The following is a 14,849-nucleotide window of genomic DNA, read 5'->3' on the forward strand; positions in this document are numbered from 1 at the left end:
TATTTTTTATTATGGGGTTAGAGCTCTGTTTTTACTCTAGACACAAAAAGCTGTATATCAGTGGGCAGTGTTGTCAGTTACTAAAAGGGATTTACACAGTAGTACAATTATGCTGTCAACACTTACATGCAATGATATTCCCATATCTATTCTTCATTCGGTTCTCATCCTTTTTAGCTGAGTCCCATGGTGCAGACTGTCCTTCAAAGAAGCTCTGTAGGAAAAGAAGAGCATAGGAAGCAAAAATAATGCGAAGGGAAAGAATATGTAGGAACAGAAATATCAGAGATAACAGAAAGAAAACTGCAGCAAATATGAACAAAAAGTAAAGAATTGGAATGATTTTCATAACTTTACCTACTGTTTGATAATTACATTTCAATAACTATCAATATTATTTAACTTTAATATTTAACAACAGTATCATCCTTCTTGATAATCACATTTCCAATAGAGGGCAGGGACTGTACTGACATTAAAGATTAATAGGGACAATATGAACAAAACATATACAGTGTTGACAGCATTGTTATATGAAAGATTTTAAAGAAACGTCTGAAAACTTTTATAGAGTTTTTAAAAATCAAAACTCAAGTCAAAAGACTGTTATCAGTTTGATTATCATAAATCAGTAATAGCCAAGATAGTGTTTAAGTAGACTTTCAACTGCACCAGGGAACAGAAATGTGTAGCCCTGCAGGTGTTGTTAGATGGCAACTCCCATCAAACCAAGCATGCACTGTAATTTTTTCTAACCATCTCTTTGAAGACCTCAGGTTGACACAACTTTTTTTCTCCTTCCATTTTCTCCCTACAACAACCTTCGAACAAGGGTGAAAGATGATAGCAGTTGTAGCTCTTCAACAATATCTTTGGAAGGCCACAAGGTTGCCTTCCCTGCCTTACATCCTTGGGCAAAATATCTGGTCACCTCCATGCCTTTTGAAAATTTCAGCACTGTCCAGAGGAAGAACCAGATATACCACCACCTACAGCAGAAGGTGGTATGGCTTCCTGTACAAAGGATTAATCTAGAAGTATTTTTCCAACCTTAGGTCCCCAGATGTTTTGGACTACAACTTCCAGAAATCCTGGCCATTAGAGCTAGTGGTGATGGCTTCTGGGAGTTGCAAATCAAGAACATCTGGGGACCCAAGGTTGAGAATCACTGTTCTAGAAGTTAATTTTTAGAAAGTGATTAAAAAAATAGTAATACATTGAAGATGAGAACGATGGCTAAAAGACATAGTCCCAACACATTATTTCGTGATAAGATACCATATCAGTTATATGAAACAATAATAAAACATGTTCCACAATTATAATAATACTTTCTTAATATAACCTCTGCATTTCCAGTTCATCTTGCACAGTACTAGGTTACAGCTAGTTATCAACCCTTCTGATTATTCTAGAAACAAGAGCATGCAAATCTATGTCAAAATTTTAAATGGTTCTTTGAGGTTTCTATCTTTTTAAAATATTCTCATTTGACTGCAGTGATTTACTTAAAACTAAAAAGCAATAAAAATACTGCAAATAAGAGAAAACATTATGGTTTTCATTTGAGGGCAACATGGTGTTTGAAAGGAGCTATACATCAAAACTGTGTTCCACCAAAGGAAAAAAGAAATGTTGGAGAGAGTCTTCCTTCTGGTATGTCAATTTTTCAATGGGTCATAATTTTTAATGTAATGCAAATCCCAAATAGGAAACACCCCCTGTTGGGCACATCAAATATGATGCAAGAGCATTGCTGGAGACGTTCCTGACACATAATAAAATGATAAATTCTACCAGGAAAATAAATGTACATAAAACTGAGGACGGACAGCTTTATCTCTCCAAATAAGAGTTCTATCCTCTAAAAAAAGGGAGTCCAGTTAAATCAAGCCAGCCAAACCCAGGTAATAATAACCAAAATAGGCAAGGTTCCTTATGCCGGGATTTGAAAAAAATACAAACAGACATCTGGTTCTTTTTTCCTGAGGCAAATGCCTAGACCAACTCGAATGGATGATGCTCCTTCCTCCAGGCAAGACATAATCTGGTGGAGTAGTCTGCCCACTGAAGATGAAAAGAGGAAAATGCAAGCTTTATATAACCAGTGGCACTTGACTAACCAGCCTTTTCATGGATATAATACTATTTTTCATCATTTGCATGCAACTGACGTGCATGTATGTTTTATTAAAAACATTATTTGCAATACCTCATAGGATTATTGAATCTGAGAAAGGAAAAATGGTCTCATTATGCACCTAAGCTGGTTTAATATTTACTTGACCACAGACCTTTATGATTCAATCATGCTTATATAAGATTTAATCGATTTATGTTAGGAGTACCAATTTGTCAGACACAGCTTTGTTGCTAGCAGAATGACACTCAGTGGTCCTATGGGGAAAAGGGTGAATTTCTGAATCCTGCGGCTTATGGGGCAGAAGAAAGAAAAACAAAGAAACAAAGACACATGTAGCACTGGAAAGTGTGCCAAAAGGAATCTGAAGAAGCACATGTTGAGATCTCTTTGATGTGCTTTAAAACTTTAACTTCTAAGGTAACTGAAACTGAAACCCACAGGAAAATAGATTATTTAAAAACATCCATAATAATAGTAATACATCTTATTTCTTGGGATATCTGTGGCCACACAAAGTATACCATTCATAGTTGTGAGTTTTTCAGGCTCTTTGGCTGTGTTCTGAATGTTGTTCTTCCTGATGTTTCACCAATCTCTGTGGCCGGCATCTTCAGAGGACTGGAGTAGGAACTCTGTCCATGCTCTGTTGGTTTTTTTGTTGGATAGTATTTATAGCTGTGGGAATGGCTTTTGCCTTTTTTCAGGAGATAGGGTGATCAGCATGTTTTTGTTGTGATAAGGGAGGGGGGAGGGAGAGATTATCTGTCAGTGTGATTGATGGGTGTCATTAGCTGGTCTTTTTTGTGCAATGATCCCTGGCCCTTGTGGCTGCATAGAGTTCGTTGACCTTTTGCAGGTTGTATTTTTCAGAATGGGGCGCCAGGCCGTGTTTAGTTTTAGGCCTTCTTCTTTCCTGTTGAAGTTTTGTTTATGTTTATGGATTCCAATGGCTTCCCTGTGCAGTCTAACATACAGATTGCTGGTGTTGTCCAGTACTTCAGTATTTTGAAACAGAATTTCATGCCCAGCTTGTTTAAGGGCATGTTCAGCTAGTGCTGATTTTTCAAGAAAAATAAAAGGTGCACATGTGCAGAGATACTAGAAAGGCACCAAAACTGTACACTGAACTGGACATTCAGCTATGAAAATAAATGGTATATATCCTGCTACCACATATTGAATGAAGATTATTTAAAAAAATAGGAACTTGTTTTGGACCATATCTCCAGGAATATGCTAGCCAGCATACTCTCCTGCTAGAAGTATTCTGGCAAATGTAGCCCCCCCAAATAACTAAGTTCTCTTTACAATGTTTCCGCTCCTGCACTATGTTCAATGTTCTACATTACAGTTTCTGAACAGTAAATAAATCTTAGTCAAATCCAAAATATTAACAACATAAACCTTTCTTTTTTAAAAAAAGTAGCTGCCTAAACATTTCCCCCTTTTTAAATTCTAATACACATTTTTCTTAAAGGGAAGATTTTGTATATTATGTTTTAGCTTGCACTAAAGAAGGTACTAAGAAAAATGGCAGGTTACTCACCTGTAATTGCAGTTCTTCGAGTGGACCTCTGTGATTCACACTGTGGGTGATCCGTGCCTGTGTGGAGCCTCTTCGGAATATTCTAGAGCTTCTGCGGTAGCCAAAAAACAGATTAGAATAGACCCCTCTCCCTTGGTATAAGAACCTTGGCACCAGGACTCTCCCTTCAGTTGTGTCAACTGCCGCAAGGAGAAAAATATTGCATAGCGTGACAGAGGGGAGGTAGGGTGGGGTGTGTGAATCACAGAGGTCCACTTGAAGAACTACAATTACAGGTGAGTAACCTGCCGTTCTTCGTGGCCTCTGTGAATCACACTGTGGGTAACTAGCAAGCTGTCTTAGGGTGTCACGCCAAGGCGGAAGCCAAACAGCATGTCCGAATGCCGCATCAGACTTTTGTCGAATATCTGGTCTACAATGCCAGACGAAGGTAGATGGTTGTGCCCATGTAGCCGAGGCACAGATGTCGGGGAGAGGCACACTACATAGGGATGCTGTAGAGACCGCCAACACCCTGGGTGGAATGAGGGCGAATAACTTGAGGGACCAGCTGCCAAGCAAGCTGGTATGCAAGCCAAATAGTAGAGGCAACCCAGTGGGAAATTGTCTGGGAGGTGACTTGTAGGCCTTTGTTAGGGAGTTGATAACTGACCAAAAGGGGTGGGGAATGTCAAAAGGGTTGTATTTGTGACAAATAAAAGGAGAAGGTCCTCCTGACATCCAAAGTATGAAGAAGTCATTCATGGGTTGTGGATGGTGATGGAAAGAGATGGGAGGATGAGTGGTTGAGAGAGATGAAACTGAGACACAACTTTAGGGAGGAAGGAGACATCGAGGAACAACTTTACTTTATCAGGATAGAACTGTATATAAGGATAATCATGGCGTAGGGCCGCAAGGTAGCTTGCTCAGCAAGCTGAGGTAATTACAACGAGAAAGGCCATTTTGAAGGAAAGTAGGCGGAGATCTGCTGAGGCTAATGGTTTGAACAGAGGTTTAGTGAGTTGTTGCAAGACTAAGGTCAAGGACCATTGTAGAGAGGGCAAGTGAACGTCTGGGTAAGCATGTGACAATCCCTTAAGAAAGTGTTTGAGCATGGGATGTCTGAAAAATGAGCCACCAGAGAGGTTTGTGGTTGGTATAAGGTGATTGCTGAGAGATAGACTCAGATAGATGAGAGAGAAAGACCAGAAGATTTGAGATGGAGCAAATATCGGAGAACTGTGGAGAGAGACGGGTTGACAGCAGGAAGGGAAAGTGCTGTAGTAAAGGATTGAAATCTCTCCCATTTATACAGGTAAGCTTTCCTAGTGGAGGGCTTCTTTGATCGACGGAGAACATTCATCAAGGAGAGAGAATCCTCCACGCTGCCAGGTGCAGAGCAGGTAAGTCAGGATGAAGGATCATGCTTTGTGTGAGGAGGTGAGGTAGGTGGGGGAGGTGATAGATGTTGAAGAATAGGTGGTGAAGCACTGGGAACTAGGGCTGTCTCAGCCACCAAGGAGCAATGAGGATGGCATTGGGTTTGTCCTGCTGTATTCAGACAATTACCCTGTGGAGAAGTGGGAATGGTGGGAAGATGTATGTGAGGGTTTTGGGCTAGCGGCCAACAAACACGTGTCCTCAGGAGGGCTTGCCTCAGGAGCAATAGCACTTGCATTTCTGATTGTTGTGGGAGGCAAAAAGGTCTAGAGTTGGTTTTTCTCATCTTTTGCACAGGTGGAGGAAAATTGTGTGATCTAATTCCCACTTGTGGGGTTGTGAGTTTGTGCGGCTGAGAGAGTCGGCTAGGTTGTTGTCTTGGCCTGCGATGAGCAGAGCTGTGAGGCATATGGGGTGCAAGAGGTACCATTCCCATAGGTCGACCGACAAATAGAGGAAGCTTGGGGACTGCGTGCCTCCTTTTTTGAGAATATACTGAATGGCTGTGGTGTTGTCAGTGGCAATCTGAACCACCTTGCTAGCTAGGACATTTCTGAATGCTTTGCATGCATTTATCACCTCCAATAGTTTCAGTTAGTTGATGTGGAGTGAATGTTCTCTGTGGGGCCAACTGGTGTGTATTTTGAGAGAGCTGCAATGTGCTTGCCAGCCGGTAAGCCTGGCATCAGTTGTGACCTGTATTTGAGGACATGGTTGCTGGAAAGGGCGTCCCATAGAGAGATTTGGGATGAAGTGCCACCATTGGAGTTGTGAAGCGAGTTTGGGAGTAACTCTTAAAAGAGTGTTGGGAGGATCTTTCAATGGGTCAAAAATGTGAGGAACCATGACTGTAGAGACTTCATCTTCAGGGGTATGTGTTGTATGACTGAGGTCATGGAGGCCATGGTGCCTTGTACATGTTGGATGAGGATGGCAGGAACCAAGGCATGGGTGTGTGTGAAACCTTGGAGGAGGGAGATGAAGTTTTGTTGTTTGTCAAGCAGGAGGAATGCACAAAATTGGGTGTCTACGAAAGCCCCGATGTAATGAATAATCCTTGTAGGGCTCATTTTGGATTTTTTCATGTTGACCATTAAACCGAGATCGCGAAGGAGGGATAAAGTGAAAAGGGTGTCTCGGCGACCTTTGTGGTGGGAATGAGCTACAAGGAGCCAGTCATCTACGTATGGGAAGATGCCGAGCTTCTGAAGTCTGAGGAAGGCAGCCATTGGGGCCATGCACTTGGTGAAGACTCTGGGAGCTGCTGCAAGTCTGAAAGGAAGTCTTTTGAACTGGTAAGCCTGGGGCCCAAGTTGGAATCAAAGAAACTGTCTGTGGAAGGAGTGGATGGAGATGTGGAAGTATGCATCTCGTAGATCTATGACTGTGAACCAGTCATTTTTTCTGAGAAGAGGGAGAAAGGATTCGATGGTCACCATATGGAATTTTGTGGTTATGCCATATTGATTGAGTTCTCTGAAGTCCAGAATAGGTTGTAAACCTCTATCTTTTTTGGGTACAGTGAAATAACTAGAGAAAAAAACGTTTTGTTGTATAGGTTTCATTGCGTCCCTGATGAGCGAATTTTTCTCTCTTCTTGTAGAGTTTGGGACAGTGGAGTGACAATGTGACACAATGGAAGGAGTTGATGAAAATGGATGTGTTATCCTTTTTGGACAATGGAAAGAACTGCCAGGCAGGTAAGTGTTTCCAGAGGAAAGGGGGCTGATTTGCGATCTTGGTCATGATGTTTGGATTTGCAGTCACTGCACCTTTGGATAGGTTGCTGGTGAAGTTTTTGTTTAAAGTATGGTGTGTAGAGGTTCTGATGTTGGGATTCATGTTGGAACCTCTGGTAGGAATTGTAAGGTCACCTCCATTGATTGCGTTGGGGGCACTGTTGGCAAGTGTGATATATGCCCCATCTTTTGGCAGCAGAACATTTCTTTTGAATGTTTTCTAAGATGTCATCAGTTTTAGCATTAAAGAGACTGGTGCCATCAAATGGGATGTCTTCAATACGTGCTCAGGCATTGTAGCGTTCCCCTTTATTTTGTCAATAGTTCATGTTTTAGTATGTTAATTGTTCATGCATATTCATGTTGCTGAGAGGCGGAGCTGAGAGAGATGTTATAAGAGGCGGAGCCTGAGGGTCAGTAAGAAGATAGAGAGTCAGAGAGTTGGAGTGGAGTGTGTGAGAGAGAAGTAGTTAGACTGTTGAGTTTGGGGAATTCTGAGGTGTGATTAATGATAGGAGTGTATTATCAAATAGAACGTGGTGGTTAATAATAAAATTACCTAAAGAAGATATTCATGAATCAATTCAATTTCTGTAATCAATAAACAAAAGTTCTATTTAAAAGACCTCGAAGTGTGGACCTGAATCTTTATCTTCCAGAAGTAATGGTGATGTAGTGATCACCTGATGGCAGCAGTGTAAAAGAGGGGATTGTTTGCCTTCGTGTGCTCTGAGTTTTGACAGTCAAGAAAGGGGCACAAGGGTGAACAACACAATTGGTGTCCAGTGGCGGGATACGAAGGATAGAAACTGAAGGGAGAGTCCTGGTGTCAAGGTACTTATGCCGAGAGGGAGGGATCTATTCTAATATGTTTTCTGGCTACCGCAGAAGCTCTACAATATTCCGAAGAGGCTCCGCACAGGCGCGGATCACCCACAGTGTGATTCATAGAGGCCATGAAGAACGATTAAAATTTAAAACACACTCCTTCACACTGTAACTTAAAGCAATTTGTCTTCCAGATTTATCTCAAAAACAATGAACAGAGTGTGCTGATGCAATTTTATAATTCTCCTGTTACAGAAAGAATTGACAGCACAAACATACACATCTATGCTGCAATTAATGTACAAGGTATATCATCTCCAATTTGCATACCTAGAATTCAGCCTTTTTCCTTCTCCCAAATTAAAAAAAAGAATACTACTAGGAGGGCTAAATGGATGCCTTCACTGCAACATATGTGGCATTTTCACAAAAAAATATCCCAGTTTTCATTCTTTATACCATGTGATTAAAGTGTTGTTTCTGATATCTCATATATTTTGTAGGAAGTCAGTGAACCTTGGAAATGCTCATAATAGTAGAAAGTCTATAGTACAATAAAATGAAGCCACTCCATGAATATCAACTACTTTGAATTTTCAGAACTCATCGCAGAGTGCTATGCATACGGAAATTGAACATCCCACATAGACAAGCACATACATTTTCCTCAGCAAGACAGAAACCTTGTGATTCAATAACCTTCTCCAGATCACCTTCTCCCCTCTCATCAATTTCCACACAATGTAATTACACCATCCAGTTGCACAACCTAAGATACTGCAAGTACAAAATGGTACCATGGCATTTAAGCTACGCACCTGGTATCTGCAAATGGATATATTATCATCCGGAAAGGGGCAGATGTCAGGGTTATATATCATGTACAGTAGGTTTCTCACCTAGTACGGATACAATTTTCTGAGGTTTGCTACTTTTCACAAATTCAGCACCATAAAATACAACTGAAATGAACACTGTACTGTGAAATAAAAACGGGAAGACTAGAGCACGTTGCATCTTTCTTTAGAGTGAGCTTATACATTTCTCAGAATGAAGTCATAAAGCTTTTCCTGGACTGTTATGATGAGAGACAGCTGGCAAGAGACTGCAGGTTGAAACCCACCTTATAAATCTATTCTCTTCACATCAAACTCTTGCATAAGAAGAACCCATTTTATGTACAACATAATATGGAAATGTGTAACACTGAAGCTTAAATATTACAAGCCAGAACTATTTTCTGTTGAATGTAGAGATATCCGTGCTTTTGACTCCATCTTTCTCTCTCCTTTTGTCTGTTTTCCAGGTTTTTAGGCAGTTTTATAATCTGCAACATCTTACATATTCAAAGTAGTGATAAAACCTTAAAGCACCATTAAGGGAGTTTAACTCATATAGATTCTAAATTCTCTCTCTTGTAATAATCATGCTCAGTCATCATTTTCCATTTGATCTACCACTTTAACAATGCTGCAAAAGAAAGGTAATGTAGTCTAATTGACTTTTATCAATATTTTCTGCTGTGTTTAATGTAGTGAATATTGAAGCCACCTCTCCCTTCTGTATTTCTCAAATTCTTCCAGAATGCTCTTCTAACATGCCAAGCAGAGGTGCTGCTTTCCCTAGCCTAGGCAGATCTGGAGAGTTGCAAAAGAAAAATTAAACCACTAAACTGAAGCAAAGTGAAGCAACAGAGGCAATGTATATATCTATATGGAGCTGTTGATATAAACGTTTAAAAATTGTATTTATTGTTCTCTTTTTGAAATATGTCAGATTTCAAAGGTTGCTGCTTCCTAAACTGCTTCTGAGAAAAGTTACACTTAATTAGCTTATGCAACTTTCTACATGTTTCTTAAAGATGTGCACCCAGGCACATTTTATCTGTAGGATTCTGTGGAGTAAAACATTATTGCAAGTTGCAATGGTATGCCAACTCTGTATGCTCAGACAGTGACAAAAACAGTGAGTGTTGTGGCTTTATTACAAGGAGATGGCCATGCTGCTGTGGCCTTTTTGTAAAACAAAGATTAGATGTGGACTTCAGCATCATAGAAGAAACACAGTTCCTAAGAGTGAAGGGGGAATGTACTCCCCTCCCAAATCTCAGTCAACTGAATTTAACTAACCATTGTGCAGGTTAACAAATGGGAGAGCAGGTGTGCAATTCTAAAAAAAAAAAACTATAGAGGAACAATTCTGCATGACCTGAGCCACAAAGGGACATAGCCACCAAGGAAATTAACTGAGTAAATAATGATTAAAGTTGACTGCTGGCAGAGCACATTGCTCTGCTGGCATAACTCCACTCATCTCTGCCACGCAGGTGGAAATTGTAGAGATCTTCCCACTGAAGACAACAGAGGTCCTGTTTATACAAGGAGACAATGGATAGCAGACCTTGCAGAAGTTTTGTTGATGGGACTCATGCAACAGCACTATTACACAATCAAAATAAACAAGTGGGATTTGGGTCTAAATATGTTAGCAGCAGTATTGGATAACAGGAACAACAATGCTATACAATAATAATAGAGGCAGTGACTCAGTCGGGAGTGGGAGGTAATATCATTTGCCACTATCCAGTCCACAGAGAATAACAATTTTCACAAGAAAGTGAACCAGACATATGTTAGTCAACCCACCATGTTTGAGTGATGACTCACAGGGCAGGGAGAACTGCTAAGCATCAACTGACTAAAAGCACTGGCTTTGGCAATCACAAATGTCTCCTAAAAGAACTGAGCATGTTTGTCCCACAAAATCAACAGTAAGAGTATAGTGCCAAAGCCACTAACATTTTTCAAGAAACAAGTAATTAAAAACAAAAACCTAAAACACAGGAGGAAGTTCTTTGCACAACCAGATTAACCATATTATTTTTTAACATCCCTTTGTATTGAACTATGATCAGTCTCATATCCCAGAAATGAAAGAGATTCCTGTTTCCAGATATGTTAACAAAACAGGCATATTGAAAAATTATGACTGCAAATGACATATTTAATACATTTCTGTTTAAGTTCAAAAAGAACTAAGATAATTGTTATTAGAGTTGAGCTGTAAGTATTCACTGCTTTTTGTAAGCATTTATGGTGGGTTAAAGAGTCCCTTCTCCTTTTACAACTTACTGGAAAATGCTTTGAAAATATTTGCTTATTTACGAAATGTCTTCACTCTGAACTAGCTCTGTTAATCTCTACCAATAACACTTCGTATCTAAATCTTATTGCGCTGCAACAATGTGGCATCATCTCATTTATTACATGGTTTCTGCTTGGCTGAGATTTTCCAAGTCACTACTTCAGGAAGATGTGCTAATTAGAAAAAAAATGTCACGGAAGCAGCAGAAGACAGGAGATATAACGGCAGAAAAAAGATTAGGAAAAATTGGTGAGTCTTCTCACTATTGTCCCCCCACTCCATAACCCCTGGAAATACTGATTCTTCATCCTTCTCTAAAGTACCACTTTTGGCCTCAACATCCCAATGGAAAGATGCTTACAGGAGATCTAGTTTTTACATAGGAGGTACACTGAAACTAACAACTTCTTAAACAATAAAACAGCTTTTTAAAATCTTACTTTCTTTCAAAGAAACCAGGAGAAAAACTAGTGAGCCAAATACTCCCGAGCACACTTGTTCCCAAACTTTTCACCATTACAGGTCTTACTCAATGTTTAAGAAATGGCTCCTTATTTTTCATAATTAAGCAATCTTTACTAACAACAAATTCATAATTTGCAAAAAGTTAATAAAAAGTTTAAGCAGATAAAAATGTTTTTCTTTATAAAAAGTTTGTACTCCCATTGCAATTTCTTCAAATCCACTACAGAAACCTCTTTGGCTGGTTTGGGAATTGATGCTCTTAACATGCCTTCTGCTACCATAACAACCTCTATTTCCAAGGCTGGACCTATGAGTACTATTCCTTATGAAGCAAAAACCCCACCACTCATGCAGAAGAGAAAAGTACTGGGCAGTGCCAACAATTCTAGAAGTACTAAAATATTTAAAGAAAGAACCCGAAAGAGATCATGCACATTGGCCACAAAATGTTGCCTTATTAAACAGGGAAGCATGGAAAAAAGGGAGCTCATGGTAGGGAAAACTTGAACAGAGCATTCTGCATTGTGAAGTTTTGTTGCAGGAGCTACATATATCACATTAAACTGTAATTGCAAGATACAACAACAATCTAATCCAATCCCCTCTATTTGATCTTCGATCTTCTCCGTAGTTGAATTTATTTCTGCTAAAGTTTTAGCGTACATCCAGTCCATTAAATTTTATTTGGCTGAAGCACTTAATTTGTACCAAGTCCCGACTCAGCTGGAGGATTTCAAGTGATAAAGAGCCCAATGCCAGCTCCCTTGATAATCTGTGGTAACAGTAATTCACCACAATCACCACTATTTATGTTTTATTTCTAATTTGAGGTTTTCAAGGTTTAGCCATTCGTCCTTCTTATTTCTTCCTTTCTTAGATTAAAGAGCCCTCAAATATGCTATCCTTTCCCTACAATAATTTACTTTGAACTCCCCAAGTTACTACTATCCTTTTCATCTGAACTTCTAATCAACATATCCAAACTTTTGTAAGGCTCTGCCTCCTACCAAATACTTGCAACTTTTCAAAATCCCTTATAACATGCAAAAATTAGAAATGGATCCCTGTGACAGTCTCTTGTGGAGCCTATTTGATAGTCTGTGCATGGCATCTGGTCTACAAGGTCAGCCAACTCATGTTAAGGACAGAGCTGTTCCTCTGGATGGAATGTAAAGAACACAAACATGCATAGAAGAGCAGGTACATGGAAGGTCCTGCAGCGGAGTCGACAGGTTACCCTCCCTACAATATGGACATAAATCTGCATGCCTCCAATTGGTCTTTTCTTTGACTATATACCATGGGCAAGTTCCTATCATTTGTGTAGCCATCAACAGATCATACGCTTAAGTCCCTAGGGCTGTCAAAGGCAATCTGGGTGATTTTCAGAGAGGACCTGGGTTTGTCAGCAGCATGCCATGTGCATAAGTATGGAGTATAACTGCATTTGGACCAGGAGACTGAGGAGAACCAGGAATTCCTTTAGACAACAAGAGGGCATCAACAGTCAGGGTGTGCTGAAGCAGAAGTGCATAAGAAACACTTCTGAAGAGCCATCATATCCTTCTCGAGCACACACACACACTTCTAAAACTTCAGAGGCTCCTTTCAATAAAACTATTCTACTGTACCAAAAACTATATTTATATTATTAATTTGAGAATCATTTTTGTGTGTGCTGGGGAAGAGAGTTTTCTTGTTTCTTTCTTTTGCAAAGCTGATACTCATGTACTCTGCTGCTCTTTCAATGATAAAGTAATGATGCCAACAATCTACTGCCAAAATGAGTTACTCAAAAATATTATTGAAGTGACACAAGGTTGAAAAGATGGAATGTTAGCTTAAGCTAGTTATGCTTGCCTTCATTATGCTCAGAACAGTAAAAACAGCTCTGACTTTCTAGAGGCAGCAAATTGTGTTTGATGAAGTGTCAACTGAACATGATTCAGTTTGTATCTCTCACTACACAGTCAAAAGCAAAATTAAATAAGGCTGATGTCAAGGATTAAGAGGATTTTTAAACTCTCAGGTTAAATTTGTAAGTCTACTAGGCAAAGATCATGGTGCTTCACAGGTACAAAGTCTTCCTTCTTCTAGGATTCCTGCAGTTGTGACTAAGATGTTCCCTCTCAAAAAGCATGTTCAACAAAATGTTCCCCACAAATCGATGTGCTGTGGATTCACCCTAAGTGAGTGGCTATGGAGGTGAAAATTTGTTTCCCTGGTACGAGTCCAGTTGTCACACCCACTGAAGCTGCTCCTTGAACATAATAGCAGAAGCAATTTCACAGTGCAGTCTTTGTTACTGTTAAGTGTCATCAAGTTCCTTCTGAACTGTGGTAACCATAATGAGGTCTTCAAGGTATGTGAGATGCTAAAGGAAAGGTTTACCATTTCCCCCACTCCGTGAGTATCTATGATTGAACAAGAAGTTTTACTTGGATCTCCTGAGTTCTATGTCTGACACTCTATCCACTACAGCTCATTGGCTCTTAGGCTGCCTCAGGAGAGGGCAAAGAATTGCCTTCAGAGAGGTCAACAAAGAAAAAAAGACAGGTTAGAATTGTCAAAAGTAGGGGATCATGCAGCTCTTTTTTTGTCTGCCCAAGGGTCCTCAGAGCAAAACAGAAACAACCACCACCTCTTATAACAGGCTTGCCCCCCCCCCCCAAGCGGGGGTTTTCTGAACTTCCGAGTGATTATGAGCCCAGCCTTACATCTTTGTGGACCAACTTGGGAGGACTGAGACTTGTCTTTGGGCGTGACTGAGGGTGGTGGTCTGGGTGGGGAATGTTCTGTTTCTTATCTTTTATTCTCTCTTTTCTTAAAGTTTTAACATTTAAGACACTTAATTTGATCACTGCTTAGCTTAAATGTGTATTTTTATATTATGGTTTTGATTAATATTGCTGATTTTTATTATTATTTATTATTGTTAACTTTTATCAATTTCTTAATTTTTCTGGTCTTTTTTCTTTCTTTTCTTCCTATTTGTTTGACATGGAGTAGAAAGCTTGCCCCACCAGTGGGAGTTGTCTGAACATCCAAGTGATTATGGGTAGAGGGAGATATGATGTTAGTGCAGTTCCCACTTGTTTCAGAAGAACGGTGAACAGATGTTTGAAGGCTGTTCACTGTTCTGGCACTATGAACACCAGTCAGACTCGAGGTTGCCAGATCAGCCATCCCTCCACTCTAAATCTGGTGTTGTTGAATGCCAGATCTGTATCCAACAAGTCCCAGATTATTCAAGACTTTATTCTGGAGGAGAATGCAGATCTCGCATGCATAACCAAAACTTGATGGGCAGGGAAGGGAGTGTTCCCTTGACTCTTCCCTGTCCTCCCGGTTATGCAATCCAACACCAGGATAGACTGGAGGGTTGGGGGGAGGGGAGAGTAGCCATTGTTTATAGAAAAACTCTAGGGGTTGTAAGGCACTCAGTGGTAGTCACGCCGGGTCTTGAGGCCCTCCACATGTCGATTTGGGCCAGGGATCAAAGGGCTCCCTTTTTGCTAAGCCCTGTGCTTGATCACTGTTGTGCCACCACCACCTTCCTTGA

At 40.1% G+C, this 14,849-nt stretch overlaps 1 protein-coding gene across 17 annotated transcripts in view; it reads right to left on the reverse strand.

Moving 5' to 3' along the window:
* The window catches only part of PTPRM (protein tyrosine phosphatase receptor type M), a 607,519-nt gene that overhangs the window by 76,231 nt on the left and 516,439 nt on the right, over positions 1-14,849 (reverse strand). For all 17 annotated transcript variants that reach the window (XM_072999591.2, XM_020793481.3, XM_072999598.2 and 14 more), the window contains one exon: positions 127-214. In XM_072999591.2, the coding sequence (XP_072855692.1) occupies positions 127-214 (88 nt within the window). The remainder of the gene's footprint in view (positions 1-126; positions 215-14,849) is intronic.

This window comes from Pogona vitticeps, chromosome 4 (assembly GCF_051106095.1).
Source record: "Pogona vitticeps strain Pit_001003342236 chromosome 4, PviZW2.1, whole genome shotgun sequence".
NCBI classification, from domain to species: domain Eukaryota; kingdom Metazoa; phylum Chordata; class Lepidosauria; order Squamata; family Agamidae; genus Pogona; species Pogona vitticeps.